The 26,270-nt window shown below is 39.6% G+C and overlaps 1 protein-coding gene across 3 annotated transcripts in view; it reads right to left on the bottom strand.

The window, feature by feature from the left end:
* The window catches only part of SLC44A3 (solute carrier family 44 member 3), a 35,574-nt gene extending 9,659 nt beyond the window's left edge, over positions 1–25,915 (bottom strand). Inside the window, exons 1-12 of one of the 3 annotated variants that reach the window (XR_013183282.1) lie at positions 25,573–25,915; positions 25,159–25,266; positions 23,704–23,846; positions 23,127–23,263; positions 21,566–21,659; positions 20,022–20,191; positions 19,402–19,491; positions 18,645–18,769; positions 16,777–16,963; positions 10,895–11,060; positions 6,168–6,324; positions 3,581–3,658 (exon numbers count right to left, since the gene is read on the bottom strand). Coding sequence is in view for 1 of the 3 variants with exons in the window: in XM_054638330.2 (XP_054494305.2) it covers positions 3,581–3,658; positions 6,168–6,324; positions 10,895–11,060; positions 16,777–16,963; positions 18,645–18,769; positions 19,402–19,491; positions 20,022–20,191; positions 21,566–21,659; positions 23,127–23,263; positions 23,704–23,846; positions 25,159–25,266; positions 25,573–25,599 (1,482 nt within the window). In the remaining 2 variants the exon portion in view is untranslated. The remainder of the gene's footprint in view (positions 1–3,580; positions 3,659–6,167; positions 6,325–10,894; positions 11,061–16,776; positions 16,964–18,644; positions 18,770–19,401; positions 19,492–20,021; positions 20,192–21,565; positions 21,660–23,126; positions 23,264–23,703; positions 23,847–25,158; positions 25,267–25,572) is intronic. The other 2 variants (XR_013183281.1, XM_054638330.2) reach the window with 2 other exon arrangements.
* Positions 25,916–26,270: the final 355 nt, after the last annotated feature.

Below are 26,270 nucleotides of genomic sequence, written 5' to 3' on the forward strand. Positions count from 1 at the left end.
ATTTCAGTGTAGAAGAACATTTTACCCTTGTATTTTCAAGAGGATTGAAAAATTAGCTCTATATCTAGAAGCAATATTGCCAGTAACATTAAAATGCATTATTGTTTTTGGGAGGAAAAAGAAGTAGTTGATGGGGTGAGGCACAATGTGTTTGGCATGGAGAGAACTGTGCTTTACAATAGCATGCATTAATTTTGGTTTTATCTAGGTGAATTCTCCACAAGGCATTTAACTGAAACCTCCTGATAGGCTTCCATCCAAAGTTTAAGAGACAACCAACTGCTATGGATATAGAGGCGTTAGACAGACTTGCTTTGGTTTATTACACTGGACAATTGCTGGCTTTCAGCTCCCAGGAAGGGTCTCTGTCCCAGGAAATGGGGCTCACACCCTGCTGAATTCACTGACAGCCCAGAAGGCTGCAGCACTGCAGCAACTGTGCTGATGAACACAGAAACCACACCCTGCTCAGCAACCCCTTCAGAAACCCAGGCACTGTACTTTGGAGCAGTCACTTTGCCAACTGGCTGCAGAAAGACCTAAAGCAGACACAGAAAAGCAAAACTATCCAGTTGTGTTGTTTTCAAAAAGTCACTGCAACAGGGCTGTAAAGGGAGAACATGTGAACACTTCGATGTATCTAAAGTTAAGACTGCCATCAGAACTTAAGAAAGCAGGAGAGACACAGACCTCATAATTCCCAAATCACATTAAAAACCAGTATATTCTTTTTACAGAAGAAAAAGTTCAATCTCCTAGATTTTACTTCAGATGATTGGATATGTTTATCTGGAACATACTGAAACCATCAGAGCCAGATAAAAAATCCGTGGTAATTCTGACAAGTGTTGGCAAGCAGAACAGTCAAGTAAGGATAGTGACTTTATATTCAGAAAGCACTTTTCAGCCACAGAACCCTGAGTGCTTTACAATTGTTGCTAATGGATTATACACACACATGAATCACTTTGCCCATGACTGAAGTGGAACAGCTTAAGGAGTGAACTGTTTTACAGCACATAGCAACACTACACCACAGTTTAGCACAGGATCCAGTTGCAAATCCAAGAGAAATTTAGGAAGGCTGAATGTAATTGTCCATATTGCAATCGGCACAGGACACTGGGCTTACATTACCCCCCCTGCAAATATGACAATAGCCAGCATCTAGCACAGCACTCTGTCATGACAGGAAGATGACAGGGTAACTCTTTGGCTTGTTCCACTTAACTTCCAGGAGAGCTGAGCAGAACCTAACTGAGCCTGCATAGAATGAGTCACTTCAGGGATGCATTCAACTATTCAAGTCAGTATTAAATATCATCACATGCAGGGTGGTAATGCAGCCCAGAAAGTACCCTTAGATAACATAATAGAGCACTTGGTTGATTCTGCATGGGAAGAAAGAAGCTTGCATTCTTTCACCAGGGTTACTTTCTCCAGCACCTGTTTCTCATCTGCCAAGTTCTCAGAGGGAAAACAAAATACTGTTTAATCCTGATTAAACTTGTGAATGAAGGAACAGAAAGAATTTAAATTACCTAAGCAGTTTAACAACAGGTTGAAGAAAATAGTGCAGAAGTGATTGGATCTTCTATTTTTTTTTTTTAGAGCTTCAGGTAATTATATGCTTTTCATTAAAGTGAAAATAATGCTAGAATAAAAAGCAAAAGAATAGTAAATAGTAAGGAATGCTAATTTACACAAATTTGATCTTTGGACCAACTTTTACAACAGCTGTTCCACATTTAAGGTTACAAAAATACCAAAATCTGAACTTAAGGAATACTTCTTTAAGAAAATGTTAGAAACACAGGTACAATTTTTTAACCCCTCCCTCCCAAGTCCTACTCTCAGGTCTGTGTTCAACGTATGTAGGAAATTTCTACCTTGCTCCTGGCAGCTTCCACCCATCTCAGTAGGAGCTTTTAAGAGCTCACTACTTCTGTTAATCAAGAAATATGTCAAAGCTGCTTAAAACTGCAGACACTTTTTCCTTCTTTTTTTCTTTTCTCTTCTACACATGACCACAGATTTTACAGAACCAAAGACTAAGACTTTCAATCATGGTAAAAAAAAAATTAATAAATAGCCTTGAACAGATTAGTTATAGGGGAAAAATGAAATAAATAATTAGATCCACAAATTACTAAATGAGATGCAATAACTCAAGACCAATGTTTAAATTTTGTACAGATAGAAGTTCTATTAAAATCTTGAGGCCTGTTCTTGCTTTTTTTCTTCTCTAATTATTGCCCAAATTTCCCTGGATTTGAAACATGTGGACAACCATCACCTTTGCTAAAAATATATTCAAAAAACAAAACAAAAGTGAAGACTTTATTATGATCATTAGATTAAAAACCACAACTCACATAAAACCAGAAACCTGCCAACAATAGAATAGGAAACAGGAAATCTTTAAAGGGGAAAAGAGATACAATACAGCTTTCTGAAACAAAAGGAAGAACATTACAGTAATTAATTCTTTTAACAAACACATAGCAGGCAACAGCTGGAGAAAGTAAACACTAGGATGCTGGATATCTCTTTGAAAGGCAGGAAGCCAAGCCAAGGGGAACGAGTGCCTACAAATGGAAAGCCTGGAGGCAAAATGAGCTCTGATATTCCTCACCAAGTCACTGCCTACAGGACCTACCTAGAAAATTTAAACCTGGAAAATTCAGAAATTTCACTGCACAAGTATTTGATCTATGGTGAACTAAATTGAAAACTCTCTTAATAACTGTCCAAGACTAAACCTAATTTATGCACCCACTTAAGAGGAGAAGTCAGAACCTTTATCAGGATTGTCTTGTTTACTTCACTACTACCCTCAGCAATGAGAACAAAGAGCTCAGCATTCAGAGGGTGGAATCAGCATGAACGTATGATTCCTTTTCACATTAGGAATATCACAGTTGCCAGAGATAAAAACAAGGCAATGACAAAGACAAAAACTAACTATTTACAATTATATGTGTAAATCTGGAATCCATTGGGAGAAAAGAATTGTGAAGGTAAAAAGAGGTGTCAAGTATCTGTAAAACTGCTGTATGTCAGAAATCATCCATTTCCAATTAAAACATCTTTTAAACAAGACTGCTATCATCATGGTTTGTATTTCCAGATCTACTGATACTGGCAATCACTAGGAATTTAAGTTTCTTTATTAAGGACTTTCAGGTGGAAAACACTGTAGCTAGTTAATGTCACATCTCCAGGTATGTTTCCTAATTCTTTATTGCTCCCTGCTAGCTGGACTCTGTGTTTCAGGAGTCTGGCACAACTCAACAAAATGTTAAGTATTCTTACCTCCAGAAATAGCACGTGGCCCTCTGAAAGGGCTGACTATCTCAAGCTGTATTAACAAGTTGTCTAAAATCTAGCACCTTGCACATTTGTCAATTCCCTGTTTCTTCGCACCAAGCACTTGGAGGCTTTTTTGTTTCTTTAATTTAGGTGGCCAGCAGGAACCTCTGGCCTGCACACCACACTAAGCCATTTTTAGCCATGCTAAGGGTCAGGCACCAACCATGGTATCCAGGCTAGGCTGAGGGACTGAGATGACAGAGCATACCTGGTTAAAGTGTCTTAAGCAACTTGTCTGGAAGCAAACCCAGCAGGAACAGCAGTTGAACAGGTGCTTTGCATTCTTCTGCAATAAAATGAAATGATTGGTTATTGGACACGTAATTAGCCTCAAACAAAACCAATGGTCTAAAAAAAACTTGCTTTACAGGTGACTGACTCTTCTAATAAAATTTTCACTCAGGCAGCAGATATTTCCATTAGGATTTTAGGAATAGATTTTAATTCAGACTGTTCAATATTAATGACTGGAGAGCTGTGCTTTTTTCTTCTTTTTCTTCCTGTGGATGGAAGATTCTTCTCTGGGAAAAGAAAATATGTGCTGCAAGCAGCTTTGTGAGCTAACAGCTGCCCAAGGAGAAAAACAGGCAGGCAAGTCAGTAATCCTTAAAGCACTTCACAGTGATCAGGGAGTACAGAGACAAATTTTTAACCTGATTATCAAAAACCTTTCACAGTTCTGAAATGACCGGTACCCTACTGAACAAAAATAAAAGAATGGGTAGAAGGGCTTATATGAACATCCATGTGTTTTGACTCAGAGCATTACATTCATTTTTAGATCAGGAAGAAAAATCTTGTATTAGAACAGGCTCTTTATAGACCATTGAGCTGTATTAATTTCATAGCAAAAACTGAGCAGTAAGGCTTAAGGTTTGTTCCATGCTCCTCCATCACATCATGAGCTCAGAACAGCTCATCATGGAGATGATGCAAGATCAGAATAAGACACCTTGGTATCCAGAATAGCCTTCCAAAATTAAGTGCTTGTTTTTCTCAACAAAAGGAAATCCAGTTCAGGGATACTCAGTCTTTTTAATCTTATTTTTCCAAAGGTCAGAATGTTTTTGTCTTGTTTTGGAAAGCAGAGATCTTCCAGTCGCTATAGAAAACTCAAGTCCGAACAGCTACTATTGTTGAGGCAGAAACCACAAACCTCTCATTTTTTTCCAAAAAGGTTCATGAAAATATTCCAGGAATAACTCCTTCAAAACAGTGACTGTACATGCAAACTCCTGACAGAGAACAATTTACTCTTGCTATGTCTTGCTGGAGAGATGATTTTACTAAAGCTGTGTTATCTCAGTAAGGACTGTTTGTTAAAAGCCTAGAGCAAGGGATCTCACCTACAATTTCCTCTCTGATTCTGCTTGAAGACTGCTGTGAAGAAAAATCTGTAAATTTACCTGCAAACTCACAGGCCCCTGACTTCTTCTCTGTTCATATAGAACAGCAACATTTTTTGCAAGGGCGGGGAAGTCTGTGTGAGCTCTACAAGAACGCAGGGTCAGTTCCCCATCCTTTAGTCCACCTACTCTGGCCCTCAGTGAAAGGGACCATGGCCTGTCCCTTCTGCCATGCCAAGGAGCAAGGTTGGGTACTCCTGGGGGGATCCTTCCCAGGACTGAGCACATGAGCTGCCCAGAGCACTTTCTAGTGTCCTTAGCCACAGTTACAGCTGTGGGGCATGTCACTGAATGCTTGGGAGCTGGACCAAAAGGAGCCTGCAGCACAGTGCTGCAGACACAAAGAATCTTTCTTTGCTATTTAAATCTAAAGTAATTCAGATTACAAGAGCATGTAACAAACAAGTCCAATTATCCTGCTTTGTCTAAAGACAGAAAATATTCTAAGTCTCCCCACCTACTGTCTTTATACAATGTTCTTAGTTAACACAACTCACAAAGTTTTATAACCAAAACCTCCATATGAAAGCAACATAAATCCAGACCACACCTTTCAAGTGTTTTATGACAAGGAGTTTTTATTTAAGCATTCATAACCTATAGCTAACACATGCCTCATAGTAAATACATTGTCACTGTAAATGTAAACACCCTGTCATAACTATACATAACATGCTCAAGGCCAATATAAACCCTAGAGGAAAAGACCTACATTAAAATCTTTTCTTAAATCTTCTCCTAAAATCAGAACTGTGCATTCCTGACAGTCTTCCCTCCTTGCAAAAGTGCCAGAATTACCTACAGTGCTGTGCTTTCAGCAGAAGATAGATGTGGAGATGCATGAAAAGGAAAAAAGAAGGAAAAAAATATTCAAAACAGCCCAGATCTATGCTTTATGTGTCTTAAAAGATGTGTGTTGGATACTACAACTCCCAGGAACAGTTCTTATTCCATAGATTCTTTCTATAGAAGCATATTACAAGGCAGATGAAGTATTTTCTATAAGAGATTTAAAATCTAACAATAGTATTCTTACTCCTGCTCCTTAAAAAAAGAATGCAAAAGTTTTAATAGAGCAGTCTGCCAATTTTTTCTTTATCCTTCAGAAAAACATTTGTATAAAAACACTAAAGTTGAGTTTCATATTGGTATTTTCTGCTTTTAAAATTATCTGACTTGAGAATAAAAAGGAAGCATTGATATCTGAGTTGGGAGAAAAAAGCTTTCCTAATGAAGAAAACATGATAAAATATAAAATCCATCTATTAATAATAGACAGTAATAGCAATACCATCTATTTTAAAGCAAGATATATATTCTTCACTTCTTTGCCCCATTATCTCATCTTTAAAATACTATTTTTATAGTGTTACAGAAGTATTTACCTACCTTTTGGTTTAGGATATTGTAAAGGTACAAGAGAACAATCCTTGGTATTCTCAGTATTGTGATTAGAAATGAGCCTTTGACAGCAGTTCCTAGATGGTAGCAGAAAAGAACTGATATGGAAGACAGGACTGGGTGAGGTGGTGGGTTCTTTTTATTTCTAGAAAGAGAAACAAACAGTTTTAAAAATGGTTTAGCAACTTATTTAAGAAGATAAGCATTGTGTCTTTTCAGTACGGGGAAAAATTAAGAATTATGCTGTTACCTCCTTTCCTAATTGAACTACTCCAGTTTTTCTACTGACTTCATCTGAATGTTCACCTTAGTCCAAAGAAAAGCAGCCAAATTTATAACTTCTGGGTTAGTTTAATTCTTAAGAAATTACTATTTTCTGGAATGGAAAAATATCTAGGAAAAAAACTACAATGGAAAATAGGAGAAGTGAACAATATCTGAGAATACTCCTTGAACACCTCTTTTCTGTCACTTCTCTTATTCTCTGCAGTCTTTTCTTTAACTCTTGGTTCTGCAAGATTTTAGTCTGAGGGAATGAACCCACTATTTCTTCTTTAGTGGTAAAATTAAAACTAGAAAATAAAATCACAAGTTCTCACATATAGAATTGAGAGTTACTATCTACTTTTATAATTGTAATTTGGCCCAATTTGGTTTTAAATTTAAAAAAAAATATTAATGCTTTTTTTTTTCCCCACAGAAGAGGCTTTCTTTTAAAACTGAATACAGCAAAAAAGCAATATCATACTGTATGTTTAGGATTATAATCTGAACTAAAAAAAACCTGTCGTTCTAGTACACACTAACCTGTATTGTTTTGTAAAAATGATGCCTGCCAAAATCAGAAAGCAAAGCCAATAAATGGCCTAAATACAACTTTTATTACTTTGCTTCCTTTATAAAGGTCAGTTTAATGTCAGTCATTTACAGACAGTAATATGACACAGCTCTCAAGAATTTATATAAACCTCAGGAAATCAAGTTAAAGAGATTCCCTCACCCCTTGTCAAACACTCAAAAAAAAAAATCAACTAGATTAACACTCTAAGTACAGTTAAAAATATTTCATAGGATAAAAAAAACCACATACGGATCAATAGTCATAATTAGTCCTTTCATAAGTAACTCTTAAGCAATTGGCCCAACCCTGAAATATTTAGTTAAGCAACAGAACCAGCAGCAGTTTGACTAAGTAGCTACATAAAGATCAGACATAACATCACACATAAGAAGCCCTGTTTTCAGAACTGATTTCTTCAAAACCTCTGTTATCTTGAAAAATCAGTAGTTTGCACAAGAAATTAAAATATAAAAAGACATCAATAAGAGAATGACTGGTTTGGGCTAAGAAGCTCTAAAAATACAATATTAATATTCTATTAATCCTCACTTCAGCAAGGATTTAAATCATACACACTATATTCACGAGTGGGATTATAGTTCTGCAAGAATCCTGAAGGTATCACTGCAGTTCATTCAAAACACAAAAAATTTAGCAGTGGAAAAGTTGTATTTAAATATGTGGATATACCACATTATTTGAAATAGGAAATTCCAGCAAAGCAGTTGCTACATTTATTATTTTTGTCTTAAAACCAGGGGAACAGCTTGGGGGTTAGTGGAATTTTATACTGAATAAGGCAGTTTGGATTTTTTTTAGAGTCATCAGGTTTCTGTGTTAGAAACACATGCATTGTAGTGTGGATGAATTATTCTATTCATATTGATCCACTGTTTCTTCTCCCCAAAACACTTCCCTACATATGACAGTGTTAGTTTGATCTCAGAATACAAATTATTAAGTTTCTGCAAGTTAAAGGCTAACTAGTGATAAGAAACAGAAAGAAGAAAATTTATTCCTGTGTCAACAATGTACTTATTACCGAAGAGAAAAATGAAGAAGGGTTTTGATATTTTTAAATGACTAAATAATGAACAGGAATGTAAAAAAAAAATAAACAAAGCTTAGTTTAGATAAATTTTTACATATTTGGATGTTTTTCCACAGCTCCTTTTCCTAGCAAAGGAACTAGCACAAGAACAGGGTCTGACCAGGATTTTGCTTTTCCTCCAAACAGACTGGAAAAAGAACAGATTTTCCTTGTAATTCTGGTTCAGAGTAGGAAACAAGAAAGAGGCTAAACACAGCAATAGGTGATGGTTATGTCTGTAAACAAGTTCAAGATTGGCTCCAACCTACTCCCATTGCTCCCAAGGCTGAAGTTTCACCCACCTTTGTGCATGATGTGGCTGCAATCCTGAAGGGGCTTTAGCACAAGCAAACAATCATTATGCAGTGGATTCTGTGCATGTGCACTCATCTGCATGTGCACAAGGTACCAGGGAAATCTGGGAATCTGCCTGATTGGTTGTAAGACTGAATAGAGCCAAAGCTTGCTTTTCTTCTTTGGTATTTCTGTTTTATGTCATCATGAGATTGTTTGATTTACATACAACACTGCTATTCCAAACTCCTGTGGACCTGTATTCAATATCACATTGTCTTTGAATAATTTTATTTCTTCACTACTGTCAATTGCCTTCATTTACTTGTGAGCTCTGTGACACTCAGTGTCTTTCTTTAACACTAAGTTCCTTGAATCAAATGATCACACATGCATCTTTGCTTTCATTTGAAAACATTTTTTGAGAATAAAAAAAATGTCATCTTGACACACCCAACAGACACAGATATTTAAATGGGAGAAAAGTGTATTTCTTCAGTTCTTTAAAATTCTCTTAAGAGCTATGCTTACAGATTTCTTCACTTATGTCTCACCAATTCCAAAGACTGTCTAAAAATAACTTTAGTATAAAATACTTCAGAAATGCTAAGGAATGAATCTTCTATTCCTCAAGTAAATATGAATCTCAATTTTTAAACAAACACAATAAATTACAAGACTTGCAATAAAACAGACAGATGATGAGACTAACAGAGACCACACAGACTGTACTGCACTTTTACCTTATCTCAAAGCCACATGGAACAGGTCTGACCACATACATGATGGTGACTCTTTTAGGTCAAGTATATAAGTAGGGCAAAGGATGGCCATAAATATTGCAAATACATTTGAAGGGGGAGCCTTTAAAAGTTTGTTCTAGTTCATCTCTCAGTGACTTCAGTGCAACATCCATAAACCTTCATTTTTGACTTACTGGGAGAGATATGTATTTCACTTCTCTTGGGAACTGTGGTACTCAACACCTTAGTCAGGTAAATAAGCCCAACCCTTAATTTCAAATCTGTGCAGTGATATATGTGCACTGGAGCTGCCAAAGAAGCTCAGACATGGACAGAACTGTGATGCCTGTGATGGACTGAGTTACCATATCACCTTCCTTTACTCCCAGAGAGGGGGAAAGGCTCATCTCCCTGCAAAGGTAAATAGATACATAACACCTAAGCACATCAAGGTGAGAATAAACCCTCATGTAAAATACCAATTATAAAAAAGAAGGCTTTTTAAAAGACCAAGCCCTTTCCACAAGTTGTAAAATGTAATCATTAAGCAAGAAAATCTACTTATTTTTATTAAATCAATGAAATCTTTTTTGTATTCATATTTAATCTAAAATAAAAGGAGGCCAAATCCATTTTCAGTCGTGGTATTAGAGGCCAAATGAATGTATCCTGTAGGCAGAATGACCCCCTGCCCACCCCATTTGCAACTCAGCCGTGGCTGTTGGCCGCGCAGCGCGTTGCTGAGCGTGCTGTGGAGGGAGATTTCCGCATGGGAAGGCCGTGCCATTTCCTCAGAGCACTCACAGGACAAGAAGAGAGCCTGTCTGTAAGATCCCATAAACAAACTCTTGTGACATGCCTTTATGATGCAGCCCCAGGGAATACATTAAAAACACACAGCAGACAAGCTCAGAGTTGCTGGAACAGCTGAAGATAACCCTTGCCCTTGCTGGTGTGGCTGCTCCTGCAGCTAACCACCCTCTAACCACCCCTCCCCATTCCTGCACTGCTCTGCATCTCTGTGGACCTGTGCTGACAGCCTAAAGGCCAGGACAAGGGATACCACCACAGAAAAGTTGCATTTCCCCTTGCAAACAAAACTCTCTCAACACAGGACAGGTCACCTGGCAAGCAAGAGGAGAGCTTAATGGTATTGTACAAAATGATACCAATACAATTGGGAGCAGGAACCTTCTGTACTTGGCAGCCAGTTCCTGCAGCAGTAAAAAATAGCTGGAAAGCGGAAGCCCCTAGCAGAGCAGTAAATGTCATCACAGCAGTTTCTACAGGTGCTTCCCTGCCCTGCACCAACAAGATATGGACAGTGCCTTTGCCTCAGGGATTTATGTGGTGTATTGACCAAAATGCAATGGTGAAACTGCCCATGAATACATGAAATTACCAAGGAACAATATACTGCTTCTCATTTGGAGCTAAAGCAGTCTCCTGGAAAAGGGTGCAATGCAGCCTGTGCCTTCCAAATGGTAACTCCCCCAGAGCCAACAGAGCTCCAATATCAAGGCCCAGTTTGGCCCAGCATCTCCAGCAGCAGGGGTGAGCCACATTAATATCATGCCAATTGTAAAATCTTACTCAAGATCTTACAACAAGCAACATTATTTTATAGTAAATTGGATTCCCGATATTGACATAAATTGCAATCTAATTGGGACTATTTTTCCTAGAAAAAGATTGAAAGTAAATGCTGGAAAATCCCCAAAACTATCAGGGGCAATTCTGCACTCACCTGTTGAAATAACAAGTAACCACTGCCCCAGCAATGACCATTTGCTGACAGGCAAGAATGAATTCACTAGTCCAGATAAGGCCAACGAAATGATACCATGCCATGTAGCAAATTCCAGACAGAGCTCTGTATTCTACTTGTCCTCCTGAAGTGGCCTGTGCAGTACCTGAAGTTGGGATTACACCACTGTGTTATTATAACATGTCAGACAAGGGGGGAGAGGAGAAAGGGGGACAGGGACAAAGAAGGACATGGAAGTGCTTCTGTGCATGTTCTCTTAACTTCTCTTCAGTAAAGTTACAAAAAAAATTAATTCGATGCTATTTAATTCTGTCCATTCTAACAAAGTTAGAGAAACAACATCTTATAATTCAACTTGGATTTTGAAAAAGAAAATCTCACAAAAAGCAAAAGATTGTGTTTGAATTGGGATTGAGACACAGCTACCAATAAAGGAAAAAGGAAAGCTACATATTAGTAAAGATATCTGAGAAGACATTACTCTAGACTTGAGTAATCAAATAGTTCAGAAGTAAATGAAATCTTGACGTCCATTATTCAAATTTGAAATAAATGCATAGTTATGAAATGCTTTAGGGTTTTTTTGTAAGAAGCAGAAGAGAAAGACTACAGAAAAATATTAAGGATACATAACATACTGTTGCAGCAAAACAAAACAAATATTTTAACTGCTATTACTAATCAGAACCATGGCCATTAGTCTTCTGTTCTCTATAATTTGCAATCTTTGTACAAAATACAGGCAGATACATCTAGGCTCTCTAGGAGGCAAAAAAGCAGACATGGTATGGTAGTACATGCTCCAATGCTACTACTGTATCTAGGAGCATGGATAAATTAACTTATCCAAGCTAAAAACATTCCTTCCACTTCTGTTACGAACAAAGAATGTATTTCATATTCATAGATGGCTTTTCACAAAAGGTGGGGTCAATTCAGATTCCTCAACCATCAGACCTTTTTTCTGTGCAATCCTGTTTGTGGCACTTGACTCTGAAGGGTAGTCAGGGGATAATGGCATTAGGACAATTTGACTCTAGTAAAAGGTCTCTAGGTTCCTAACATGCTATGTTTTTTTTTATTTTACCAAGCCTTAAGTCTACTAACCTTAAAGAGAAACATGTTCACCAAATAAAACAATCTCTGGAGGTGAGTAGTTTCTTATTCCAACTCCATGAAAGAAAAAAAAAGTGAGACAGAATTGGCTATTACTGCTCAAACAGCAGTATAACTTAAGCTTTAATACTTCATGTATTCATTTTGTGGACTTGGCAGTGTTAGGTTTACAGCTGGACTTGATGATCTTAAAGGTTTTTTCCAAGCTAATTGATTCTATGACTCTGTGTTCTCTTACAGGACAACACACCACATTCAAATTCAAAACCGCCACATACACAAAGCTATCTAGGAAATGGTTCCTTTCTAGCCTGTTTTTCTACAGCCACAGACTTCTTACTCAGAATAACTAAAAGTAGAAACAGTAAAGATTTGTTTCAGCAATACCATCAGGTTTAGACAAGCTTTTTTTAAGTTTTCAGAAGCAGCCTTTGAGTCTGTAAATAAAGAAAAATATCCATCTACCCCATAGTAGCACGGCAACATTATTTTAAAGTTCTTTGAAAGATAAAAAAATGCTACATGGGTACATAAATACAGATATATGTTCTAGATTTATTTTTTTTCAGAGAGGTTAACAATATTGGCTGAACAGGCAAGCTCTCTCCAGTCCTGTTTGGTTGGTCATTCATAGAAACAATGTAGTGCTTCCAATATATTCAAATGAATTTTAAGTCTGTGAAGTGCAAGATATTTGATGGTTTGAAAAAGCTACTACTCAGATCTCTTCTCACAAACTCTCCCTCATTCCTCCCCATCCAGTGCCTTGCTGGTTTTAAGTTTGCAAAAGTGAGGGTTTTTTAAGGTGAATTTTTGAGGATATAATAATTTACTTAAGTCATTAAAATAAGTGAGGCACCATATAATTATGAATTCAAGAGATTTTTCGTTTCCCATATTTCTTCCAGAGTCTCTCGACTGCCTTCTCCTGCAGCACACAACTAGCTAAATACACTCATTATCCAGAGCCTACAGCCTTCACTAAGGGAACTCAGGCAAACAAGATGTCAGTGACACACAAGGTGTCCTGCTTCTCCATTTTCGTGCAAAGACATTACACCATTTGGTAGCAGAATTAAGGACATTTTCCACCATATAATTCTCCTGAACATTTCTTTTTCCAAAATAGACCTGTTCAGGCTTTGTTTCAGTACTGTTGTCATGAAGACTGATAAATATTCATATGGCAAGCTAATCCTGTTTGCTTTTTACCAGCCTACTTAAATAACCACCTGCAGTAATAATAGTAATGGCTTTGTCTTTCCTGGACAACCTTGTACCTGTACATGTGCACAGTGCTGTGCTCAGCTGCACAGAAATCAGGCAGAGCCATCTGTGATTTCACCTTTGATCACTTTGCTGATCAGATAAGGTAAACTAGGTTTGTTATTTCACAAAAATCTGTTTAATGATATAAACATATCTGTCCGATTTCCTGTCTTCTGGGCCTACCAGACATGCCTGATTTTGTCAGCAGAACTACATGCAAGGTTATTTTTCTACATCAGTATCTCAGATAAACTTTAAAGCTGTCCTAGATAATCTGTCAAGAAAAGTGTATGCCATTTCCCTCATCATTGTACTATGATCTATCTGTTCATACAAACTAAACTTTTTCAACACAGCCCTGAAATACAGGTCAATCTGTCAACAGAATGTTTTTCTCCAAGGACACAATAATGAATCCTACACTCTTAGCGATGACATTAACAGCTCAGTAAAGAACTGAACTCCCTACATCTGAACCACCAAATCTGGAAGCCTTTGATCAGAACAAGTGTTGATCTGCTGCCAATACTTCAAAAGAAGTGATGTTAACAATGCAAACGGGCCAAGTGTTTGCAGCAGAAGGAGGAGAATTTCCCCTGGGACTCACAGCACTGCCCTGGCAGCCAGCAGAGCCGGGCAATGGGACACCAGTCAGTGCTGGCTGTGTGTGGCACCTTCAGCAGCATTTTGGGACTGCCACACTTAGGTCAGACGTCCTTCTTCAGCAGCTGCTGCTCTGAGGCTTTGCTGATGCCTGCAGCAACAGGCTGCTGTAAGAGACAAAAAATTCCTAGGAAGTCTAATCCAGCAATTTCCTTATCACAAACAAAGAGCCACTGACAAGAAAATACTGAGAGCCTGTTTATCAGTTCCTGTTAACATGAAAATATGCTGTGCCACTCCCACTGTGAGGAAAGGTTCTGGAATCATACAGTGAATTTTAGTGCTTCCTGCAACACAATCTATTGTGTTATCTTATTTTGTGCTTTTTCGTGTAAAGGTACTTACAGGTAAGCTACCTGACTGTAATTAGAATGTCAAGGCCCCTGCAGGAAATACATTTTTATTGCTCATTTTGCTGTTGCGCAGCTTTATGTGGCAGTTCTGCTGCTCACTTGCTTGTAGGATGCACCTTTATTACACAAAAAAATCACACCACCTTCTCCTCCTACATTCACAGTATTTACACCATGCAGACCTCAGCTCCTGTACTCTGGAAAGCTGAAACACATTCTCTGCTGTGCCACATGGCTACTTCAGTTCTGCAGTGAAATACCCACAAATTAGCAAACAATAAAACTCAATAACTCTAAGACATATCAGCTTTTCCAAAGAACAGCTGAATTCCATTCCTAGCCAGCTAATGGTTCTAATTGGTGCCACTGTGCTACCTAAAGTCTCATGAAGTCTTGGCATTTCTCCTAGTTTTGTAGGTCTGGAATTCACTCAGTCTCTGCTGCTCTTACAGATTCTGAATTACCAAGGTACTTAGGCAGGTGCCTACCCTAAAATGCATAAGTAGTCCCACTGATTTTAATAGGATTATCCATGTGTTTCAAATTAGTCATGTGCATAAGTACCTTTCAAGTGCAGGCTATAGCTTTCCATAGCCCCCAAGAAGTTAGGATTTTTGTCTCACAGTAACACTAACTTTTGGAGGAGATGTAAATAAGGTGCCTGCATGGTTGCATAATGATCAGGTGTGCCACAGCTGAAGCAAGGATCAAGTGCTCCAGAACTGTTAAGATGCAGAGACACCATAAATATCATATAACTAGTGCAGATTCAAAGAAAATGTTAAGAACAGGTGCAGCACAGCAGCAAGCCAATTTAATTTACCCATCTCTCTGTATTAGACAAAAAGACTAGTGTCTTTGTAAACATTTCATTTTTTCAGCTTTCTTGGTATATTTGCATTTAAAATACAGCCTGCACAGCCCCAGAAAACATATTTGTGAGAAGAAAACGTCAAAGTGTCAAACCCAAGAAAATCACCACCTGTATTTTACAAGCTGAATCCTAGACAGGCAACTATTTGTCAATGACGAAAACAAATTGCTATGTAAGAGAAAGCATATCTTCGGAGATCTTCAGAGAAGTACTCTCAAGTGGTGCAAAAAGTCCCCAGAACTCAAAATAAAAAGAAACGTCTTCCACTTACAGGACAACTGTAGAAAACTAACAAATAATACCAAGGTGTCCTGTCAGTGCATTATTAACCATACAATACTGTATGCACTTGTCATTACAGGATGTGTGGGTCTGTCATCGTAGAACACCAGAACGACCCCAGCTTATCTGATGGTGAACTGCTCTAACAGGCAGCATTTCAGAGGACTCATATTTGGGTTGAAAATTTGAGCGACAACCTAACGGAATATTCTCAATACCAGATCTCGTTTAGCGCTCGTCGTCCAAGATTTGAATTACGAAGCACATCTGAGGTAGAGTAAGGGACTGGAAATCCTAACAGCAATCCTGCTGACACGGAGCTGCCCATGTGCTCATCCCGCGGGCCGGCTCAGCCGCTGTGTCCCGGAGCACGGCGGGCTCAGGCGCTCCGCCGGTCGCTGCCCGGAGCACGGCGGGCTCAGCCGCTGTGTCCCGGAGCACGGCGGGCTCAGGCGCTCCGCCGGTCGCTGCCCAGAGCACGGCGGGCTCAGCCGCTGTGTCCCGGAGCACGGCGGGCTCAGCCGCTGTGTCCCGGGGCCGAGCCGCCCTTTTGTCCCCCCGGTTCTCTGGAGCCGCTCCCCCGCCGGGCGGGCCTGAGGAGCTCCCCGCGGGCTGCGGCGCCCCCTGGCGGGCGCTGCTGCGAGCACAGCGAGCGTCCGACGGCCCCAAAGGGCCGGACCCAGCGCCCAAGCCACGCACGGACACAGCCCGCACAGAGCGGCGCCTTCCCACCTGCACTCATGCTCGGGCTTTAACTGAGACGTGATTTGCGTTATTTATAAAATGCACCGTGCTCTTAGAGACATTAACATGCTTCTAACAGGAAGATCTTATCAGGACTGACACCTGCACTAAAAATACCCGGCCAGAACACCTCTGTCAAAACATATGTTTTACTAGGTTGCTCATAAAAGCAATATATTTACCTTCCCTTCTTATGCTAAATCTGAGAAAAGTAATTTCTTTCAAAACTGAAACTTTATCATCACTCTGCTGTGCAGTAAGTTTGTGCTGTCCTCTGTATTGTTTGCATCACTTGCTGAAAAGATCAGCATTTCTTTTAAGCTAGAAAGAAGACAAAACATAAAATACCTTTGAGCTGCACAATGAATGTAACAGCCAGAAAAAAAAAAAAAAAAAAAAAGAATTAAAAAAATTAAAAAAATTAAAATAAAATAAAATAACTCAGCTGTGTAACAATGCTAGCCCACATTTTGTAGGCCAACACCAAGAGGTCCACATTTAAGAAGAGAATTTAGGAAGTGGATAGCACTCAGTCAGAAACATGTAAAGCATATGCTTACCTGCAGTTCCTAAGCTAAGCAGTACAGCAACCCAAAATATCCAGAAGACAATGAGAATCAGAAAAGTCCAGAGTGGCTGGAACAGGAGGAAAGGAATTCTGCCAATGATTTTGCCAACAATTCGAAAGAGTTGTACAGAGAAAGGAAGTCTCTTTCTTAGTACAAATATAAGGGAGAGCAGAACAACCTGTTTCAGGAAAGAAAAAGACAAATTGTTAGAGGTTTTACCTCAAGAAAATTATCAGAGTTGTCAAACGTGAGATCAGAGGATACAGATTTCACAAAGACATGAAAACAAAGCAATTTATACAATCTTATTACACATTAGAAAGTCCTTCCAAGACACTGCCTATGTTCTCAAAGAGCTTGTGGACTAAAATTTATATTCCTACAATAGTCCTTGCTGTTTTTTTTTAACAAAATAGCATCCATAAGACTTTAATTGATCTAATGGATACTGTCTGTTTTGCTTTATAGCAAACATAAACATACATTACACACTGCACATTGCTTTCACATACCCTGCATGTCATGAACTTTTAAACTTTCTTTCTACTCAAGTCAGTTTGCCACTGTTCACTTTCACAATGGTAGGAGAACCAGTCCTTTCCTGCAGTCCACAACCCAACTAGTTTCTGAGCTATGTATGTATAGGAACAAAGAAGACATAAAATGAAAACTTTTTAAATAAATTATCGTCTTCCCAAAGCAAAAAACCCAACCCACCAATAACAAAACCCCAAGTCAAAAATCCCACAAAATCCCCAATTCTTTGTATGTGACAAAGCACTATGAACAGCAATTATAAGGGAGGTTGGAATCTTTAAAGCAATAAATACAAGCAGTGGCAGTTCCTTCACTAGTTTTCTTGCCTGCTCTGGAAAGAAGCCACCAGCTCTGAAGAGAAGCATAACCTGCAGCAGTGGCTGTTCCCACAGTTCTGCAAACAACAGTCAGTTGTACTGGAACACACAAGCATTCAAAGAAACTTTTTCTTACCTTTTTAGTATCAGCAGATGTAAAAAGGTCATAACTTATAGAGGATATTAAAAAAAAATCCGGTCTGTGACACATTTATATTTGTCACTGTAAATTGTCAGACTGTTCATATCTGGCAAATTCCATATGGATCTTACTCATCTCTAAGACAACAGGACAACTGCTTTGACAAATGTCTCATGAAGTACAAATTGACTGTACCATCAAATTGAGAAATGGCTCCTTTTAACATTGCAACATCAGAGTGAAAAAACTCTCTTCAAAAGTTGCAAGTCACAGTCAGATTTTCTGTTGTAAAACAAGGTCAGTGAGAGAAAAACAGAATTTAACCCCATAACGTGAGGTCTAGACAATGCTGCCTGCGTTTCAGTGCCCCTTTCATTGTCTCAAAGAGCTGCCACCCCTTTCTCCTGCTGACAGGGTGGGATGACTCCACAGATCTCATGTCCATACTCAACCAGTGCCCCTGTGCATATTCAACATGATTCTCCAGTGAGCTGATGCAGCAGAAAATGGGCATGGAACACAATTCTGGCATTTTTACACCAACAACACTGACACAGTTTGTACAGTTTTGAAGTATGGCAAGGCTGAAAAACAAGTTTCACAATGAATATATAAAATTATTTTTGTAGTTTTGATGGGGGCCTAAAAATCTATTTGGAACTAGGGATTTTTAAAGTCCCTTCCAACTCAAACCATTCTGTTATTTTATGATTACATGTGAATGAATGTAAGATGATCTTAGAATTTACTCTCATTTTCCAATTTGAAAAGAATTAGGAATTATTTTTATTGTTGCAGAACCACTGTGGTTCAAGTTTTCAAGATACAGCCTCTGCCATTGCTTAGGGCAAAATGCTACTTACAGTGATGATTGTTGAGAAGATGGCATATCCAAGTAGGAACTTTGCATTTTCCTTCTCTGTTTCCAGTTCAGTGCTGGGGTCATTCCTGTAGTCGTAATGGAGCCACCAGAGCACACCTGACACAACTGAGCAGAGCAGAGCAGCGTGAGGGTGGGCAGGGCACGCTGTTGCTGGCAGGATGATGCCTGCCCACCTTCCCTTCCCAGTGTCCTGCCCTCCCGACCATCCCCCAGGGCTCGGGAATACTGCCAGTCACCAAAGTGAGGCACAGGATCAGTGAGCACAGAGAAGCTTCCAGCAATGGCCTGTCAGACTGAGCTAAAACCGCAGCAGAACATTTGGATTTCCTGCAGTTATCCCGAAGCTCAGGCATGTAATTTCATTGTGGAGATCCAAAGCTAACTTTCATGGAATGACAAGCTTTAGCCAGACACATTCCTATGGTTCTCCCCTCCTAAAGCAGGCAGTGTAAGAGTTCACTAAGCATTCTTTGAAACAGTAGCATTTTCATAACTGCATTCATCTGCCAAAAGAAATGTTGTTTCTAGGCATCTATAAAAACAATAAACATCACCATCATCCTAACACTCAGCAGCTGGAACAGCACAGCCAGACCTTGGCACCAAACGGCAAGCAGGCCTCAGCTTGGAAATGACTGTGGTAAGCTGAAGGTTACTGAGGATGGCCATGGAAATAAAGGATAGCTGTTTGTTCAGCTGCTAATCCTTCAATACAGTGAAACAGTAAATATACTTACACAACAACCCAAACACAACCAGTGCAATCAGAGTATGGATGAAGAGGGTCTGAATGAATCTGAAGGCTAAAACCAGTATCAAAGAAAAGGCTGAAAAATACATAAAGTTGGAGTGTTACAACCCTATTAATTTTAAATATACATTTAAGGTTCTTGTAGAATTTTAGCTTTTATTTTTAAACAGTAATCTTAATAGCAACAGCATTAAATAAAGCTGGCAACCTTTTTAACATTTAAAGTACACAGTTACCTCTAACTTAAATAATAAGAAACTTATAGCTGATATATTTCACTACAGGAAATACTAGCTTTTTAATAACATCTTATGTAGGAGTTAAGTTCAAGTATTCATGCTGATGTAATCTTTTTCTTCAACAATTTCTTACAGTCCTCCAAAATGAGGTATTTAACCATGTCATGGACCACAGAATATGATAGAGATCTACATCTCACCAGTCTATTAAATGTCTCCTGATAAAATCTGATCACCCTTCCTTAAAAAATAACTGTGCCCAGAAAATACGAAAAAAGTCTACTTTTGAATTAAACATATAGACTTACAAGAAACACTTTAACCTTTTAATTGAATATCATTATCCACTTTTTACTTATAACCTTACCTAGTGCAAGGACACTCAGTCCTATCACAGTATCTCTTCCTGCCAATATTCCACTCAGAATTCGGTGAAAAACATCCATTTCATTAACCATACTTATGAGGACAGATGCATATTTGGAATAGCATTCAGGATTTTGTGGAACACAGCGATTAAATAATGGAAAGGATTTACTGAAAGGTTGAAAACAAAAGTGGTAAAAAATATTAATTACTGGACAAACAGTTTAAAATCCACAGAGATCCATCCTGCCATTTTCCACAGAGAGCATTCTGTTATGAAGAGTAGTTTTATGTACAATCTGCAGAATAAGCTCCTTAACAGTGTCATGCCTCTATCACTATACCAGAAGAGATCCATTCAAGATCAGCCTGAGAAAAGAAATTAACAACTCTCTCATTAACTATCAGCATCAGCACATAGCTCCTACTCCCATTCTAGTCTGGCTTCACCTGCTTTGCTCCAATGTATTTATGTAAAAACAAAGTTCATGCTAACATAGCTGTAACCTATGCTGTTGTAGATAATTCTAGATCAAAACCACTTTGTATTGCTTTTATGATATTTAAGCATTCTAAAAGCCGCACCAAAACAATGTTTGCAAGGAACAATTAATGGCATCAAATATTTATACAAAATTATTTGGCACTCCTAGCCAAGCTTCTTTGCATATATTTATTGTCCCACTTTGGCAGCACTGCCCTACAACAGCCAATGGCAAAATCATACCTGAAGAGGAGAGGTTTTGTTATCAACAGCTAAAAAAATCACTACCCATCTTTGCTTCTACCATGTAATGTTACTGTGCAAGATGAATAACTTTGCTGATTTCCTTGACAAACCAAAAAAAGGCCTAGAAATTTGAGGAAATAAGTGAAACATGCCATATTTTTTCATCAATTTACATGCTGTCCTTTGATCCACTGTATGTAGTGTTTTTACATGTCTCCTGCTCTCTTCTTTTCATTTTGTTCTATTTTCTGCTGTTCAGAGCAGATTAATTAGCTCTGCAAACACAGAGATTCCAATTCTCTGCTGTATTTTCATGACACAGTGGAACTTAAAATCACGGGTTTAAGAATTTTGACTCACAAATGCCAGATTTTACAAAGACAGTGACATCCACGTATCTGTGCTTCAAGCCATCTGGCTATAAAATTATTCTGATGGAAATTTCTGGGCTCAGGAGAAGAAGCAAGGCTAAAGACCACATCCTTGGCATTGAGGGAGAAAGCAAAATCTTTGCAGCAGCTAAGCTGTTCCTCATATGGAGTGCTTTTTCCTAATTTGGAAAAGGAAGAGGAATGGAAGGGTAGAGGAATAAAGGGTAGCGGAATGGAAGGAATGCAGTCCTTGTTTGTTCTGTGGGACACTGGCATATTCACAGGCACATAAAAGAACTTGTAAGGATACACAGACAAAAAAATAAACAAAGCAAAACCATCCTGACTGTGAAGCATCAAGCCAAATACAAAATGTGAGAAAGTAACAATCCATAAGAAGCTGTTTGGACTGAACGAGGTTGTAAAGTACTCAGTCATTCTTACCTTGGTGGAACTGGCAGTGTGGGACACAGCTGAGCTGCCTTTGGATTTACTGTGTAACTGGAAACGTTCAGGCTGTAAACACAAAGGAAAGAACCTAAAAGAAAAAAAAAATCAGAGAGAGGAAAAAGTAACTTAAGATTAGTAAAAGATTGAGAGAAAAAACACATTAACAGCTAAGTTTTGTTTGCACTTCTGGTTTGATCCTTAGCAGGCCATTTTCATCCCTGATATTCCAGTGGGAATATGAATAGCAAATTAGGTAGTTGAGTAAATCTAAACGAACCTCTGCAGAATCTTTTGCTTTCTCAACTTAACCACAGTTACCACTTATGTTCCTGGAGGGCAGGCACACTGTTTGCTCCACAGTGCCATTAATCCTTGCTCACTAGGACTAGAGAAAAACCCGAAAAGATGGAAGCTACAATAGAGCCAGGCCCTCCTGAGTTAGAATAGAATACATCTGTATCCAGAAACCTAACTTGTGCTGGGATCTAGGTGAAATATTTCCAGGTTCTCTGCTCCATTAGACAGCACTCCTGGGAAAGCTATTCAAAATGCAAGACTTCTCTCTGCCTTGACATAAACATGCAAGCAGTTTTAGCTGGAATTTGATGCAATTATGTTTAGTTAGACTGAAAATACTTATATAATCTCACAGGTGTTTACAGCTTCTGCAGATACAAAATTATGTCAAACTACCCCAGAATTAAATTAAAACAAATATTGTCAATTTTAATAGCAATCCCTGCCAAATAGAAGAGCAAAACAAAACAAAACAAAAAAAAAAAAAACAAAAAAACAAAAAAAAAACCAAAAAAAAAACCAAAACAAAAAAAAAGGGATACTGACCTCCAACAATAATAGCCATTAATATTCATATGGTCTGAAGTTTATATACACCCCATGAAATAAGGCTTAGGCTATAGATTATTTTATTTACATGTTGGACATGAATAAACTAGAGCCTCTTTCACATAACTATTTCTGACTATTTCTGACAGCATTTTCATCTTGAACACCAGAATCAAATAAAATTTCAAGGTGTGTCCTGGTTTTGCTGGGAAGTGAGTGTGGTACTTAGTTGCCAGCAGGGGTTAAACTACAACAAAATGGAATAGCAAACATAGGGATCTAAAGTCTAGAGGGATAAATCCACTTGTGTCTTCATGGAATTAATAATTCCACCACAGTTTTAATTACATTTAAAGGAATCAGTTGGACAAGAGTCACAAACAACATATGAACCCTGGTCACCTACTGGCACCCCCACCAAACTTCACTAGTTCATTATCAACAGTCGGTTTTCTGTTACATAATCTCAGCACTGTGCAGGAGTTAATGAACAACTTTCTAATTTGCATAAGAGAGCTGTAACATTTCGAGAAACTATGGGTTTGAAATAAAGCAGAAACAAGACATTTTATTTTCTGCTATCATGAACTGTTCAGGAAATTAATGGTAAGATATGACTCCCTAGTGTAAGAGCCATAACAAAAACAAAGTGGAAGCTGCTCAACTGTTCTACAGATACACTGAGGTACTCATATTCCCTGTGGCACACCATTATTCCTTGCAAAACTCTGTAGATCTTCCAAAGAGTTGAGTTGCTGTTGTGGACAACTTGACACGCACAAGGAAAGTGAACTGATTTTGGGGCTTTGTATTTCCAGGCTGCATGAATTCAGAAAGAACACATACCTAGAAAGAAAAAAGATCCTCTTCTCAAAAAACAAGCTTTCTTGGTTTTTCATAAGTTTAAATTCTGAACCTTCTTTTTTAAAGTGCTACAAAGCAAGTGAAACTTTTTCCAAAGGAGTCAGTGGAATGACTGGGAACTTCAATGTGCAACATCCTTAAGTAGAAAGATTTGCCATATAGAATGACTGCCTGTTTGGCTGATGTCCCATTTAAGATCCTCTTTAAGAAGGCAGCTGCATAAAGCATAACAATGCAGCAAATTTTTGAATTCTACCTTAACTTTTTAATTTCACTCACTCTTCTGCACTACTCCCACCTTTTTTGCCTTTCAATACAACAGTGTATAGTTACAGAGATGTATATGACTGACAACTAGAAGATACATATTTTACTAAGTCCTCAAACATTTGATTGATTTATACATTATCTGATGCACTTACTTTTTATTAGTCATGTCCAATCCAGAAAGATTTGCCCCTTCTACAGGAGTGTTCTTCCGACCACATATGTTCCCAAAGCTGTCATATCCAAGCACAAGTCTTTCTGCAGCACCAGCCACCACAGCATAGCCACTTATAAACATCTGTTAAAATATTTTTTTTAAATATGAAAGCATGCTACCATAGCTTTTCCTTCCTATTCAATAAATATTCCTTTTAGGTCATGCATTTTTGCCTTCCGGTTGCAAACAGTTAAATCTAAAATTCACCCCTCTGCACAAGGCCAGAGCAAGTCACATGGGCAACTTTATGGCCCTAATGCTTCCTTAGAGCTTTCCTTCATCTATTGTTGAAAGTATATAAATTAAGCAGAATAACAAAGGAGAAGGAAGATAGAGGTCCTGATTAAAATAAGAGGAAAGCATTACTAAGGTGCTGAACACTGTTCCTAGTGATGTTCATGTGTGTCAGTAGGCAAGATCACTCAAATGGTGATTTTTCATGTGCTCACTGCATCTCATGTTACAGGGTGACCTTCAAGACACACTTGGACAATAGAACTGCTGCCATGATGGGCCCTTGAAGCTGCTAGTGAATGTAAAGTAAAGTAAAGAATGTAAAGTAAAATAATCAGAATTATTTTAAACACAAAATATATTTAAAATGGAGATTACCTGAAATTTCAGGAAGGAGCATCTTTAACACACGTAAAAAATATGTAGAAAGCCATCCTGTGCAGTGTCACTTAGGTAACACTGCCCTGACCTTTTAGTTGTTCTGTTGCCAGATCAAAGTTCATCTTCTTGTAAGCCCCAAAAGTAGCTAAGTACCTCTGCTGGACAAGTAGCAGCAATTCTCAGTCAAAATGAAACACCTTGTCCAGGAATGCAGCTTAAACCCTCCTGTACATTGTGAGGGCCAAAACAATCCCTGGAAAGAACCTTTGCCAAGGTTCAGCAGCAGCAATTCTTCTGTGAAACTGGTGAAGTCCTGAGTACTGCTTTACCCAAGGTTTATCTCTCCATCACTCCAGCTACTGAAGAACTCAGTGATGCAAGCTTCTCCTCTGTCCCATGGGGTGCAAGTCACATTTCACACACACCAAGGACAATCACTAAGCCCTGTGGCTATGTGCCAACTGCTGGCTGCAGCAAAGCTCCCCAGTCCCACATTAACCACTGCTGCTTTGAACGAGTACAGCTGAATATTGGCTGTGCTCAAGACAGATTGCACAGACCAGCACAACTGCCTTCTAACTTCAGCTTTAGAGCCTTTATCTGGGCTTCTACTTTTAGTACTTGTGACTAAAGATTGGATCTGGGCAAAACCACGTCTCATACACAAACATGTACAAATATGCTTCTTTAGTTCTGAGAGCAATCTCATTTTTGCTTACAGCAGACTTATTTTGATTTGTCCTTCCAGGAAACAAACAAACAAACTGTGCACGCTTACCAAACCAGCCCAGAAAAGACAGAAGAGGAGCAGCCAGAGAATGTCCGTGCACTTTCTGTAAACGGCTGGTCTCCATTCCCGTAGTTCATAAACACTATCTCCAGAGTCCTAAATAGAAACAAAAAAAGTTCAAGAAAAGAACAGAACAAACTTCCTGTGAAATTAACTCAAGTTCCAGAGGGCGGAGATTTCAGCAAGCGCGTAACTTCGCCCCTTCAGTGCGGAACACCTGGCAGCCCTGTGCCGTGGCGAGGCGCGCTGTCCCCGCACTGCCTGCTCTGTGCCCCCGCTGTGCCCCCCGCGCTGCCCGCCCTGTGCCCCCCGCGCTGCCCGCCCTGTGCCCCCCGCGCTGCCCGCCCTGTGCCGGCCCGCGCTGCCCGCTCTGTCCCGGGCGCTGTGCCGGCCCGCGCTCACCTGCCGCCGGCCCCCGCTCCCCTCCATGGCCGCGCTGGCCGGGCCGTGCCGGGCCGTGCTCCGCGGGGGCGGCGGGCGGGCCCGGGGCGCAGCCGGCTCGGCGGGGCTCGGCTGCCCGGGGCTCGGCTCCAGCGGCGCGGGGCCGGGCCGGGCCGGGCGGCGGCACCTCCGGCAGCTCCGCCCGCCGCTGTGGCCGGGCTGTGCCCGGGGCGGCGGGGCCGCTGCGCCGGCTGGAGGGAGGGAGAGAGCGGCATTCCGGCCCCGGGCGCTCCGCTCCCGCTCCCGGGAGAGGCGCTCGGGGGTCCGGCAGCTCCTCCACAGCCGCAGGTTTATACAGGGCCCCCGCCCGGGGTGGGAGGTTTATATTTCCCCCTTCATTAGCTTATTCCTGGGAATAGCTGAAGATTTGTCACTGCCGGCACAGAACGGGGGCTGTTCTGTCCTGTAAAGCCCACTGACACCGCGATACCCGGTCGGCTGATCCGCCTGCATTATCAATACACAGCCAGTCATAGATCCTTTTCAGCTTCTCTTTGGCTGTAGGTTGTACAGTTACATCACGCCGACGTGCTGTATTATGCTATACATACTCTCATCTATGTCCATATGCATTTTGCATGCACAGGAATAACCTGCAACAACAGGAATAACACTAAATTAGGTCAATCCATGTAACTCAGATGACTGAGGAATGCGGG

Source organism: Agelaius phoeniceus, chromosome 8 (genome assembly GCF_051311805.1).
Source record: "Agelaius phoeniceus isolate bAgePho1 chromosome 8, bAgePho1.hap1, whole genome shotgun sequence".
In the NCBI taxonomy this organism is placed as follows: domain Eukaryota; kingdom Metazoa; phylum Chordata; class Aves; order Passeriformes; family Icteridae; genus Agelaius; species Agelaius phoeniceus.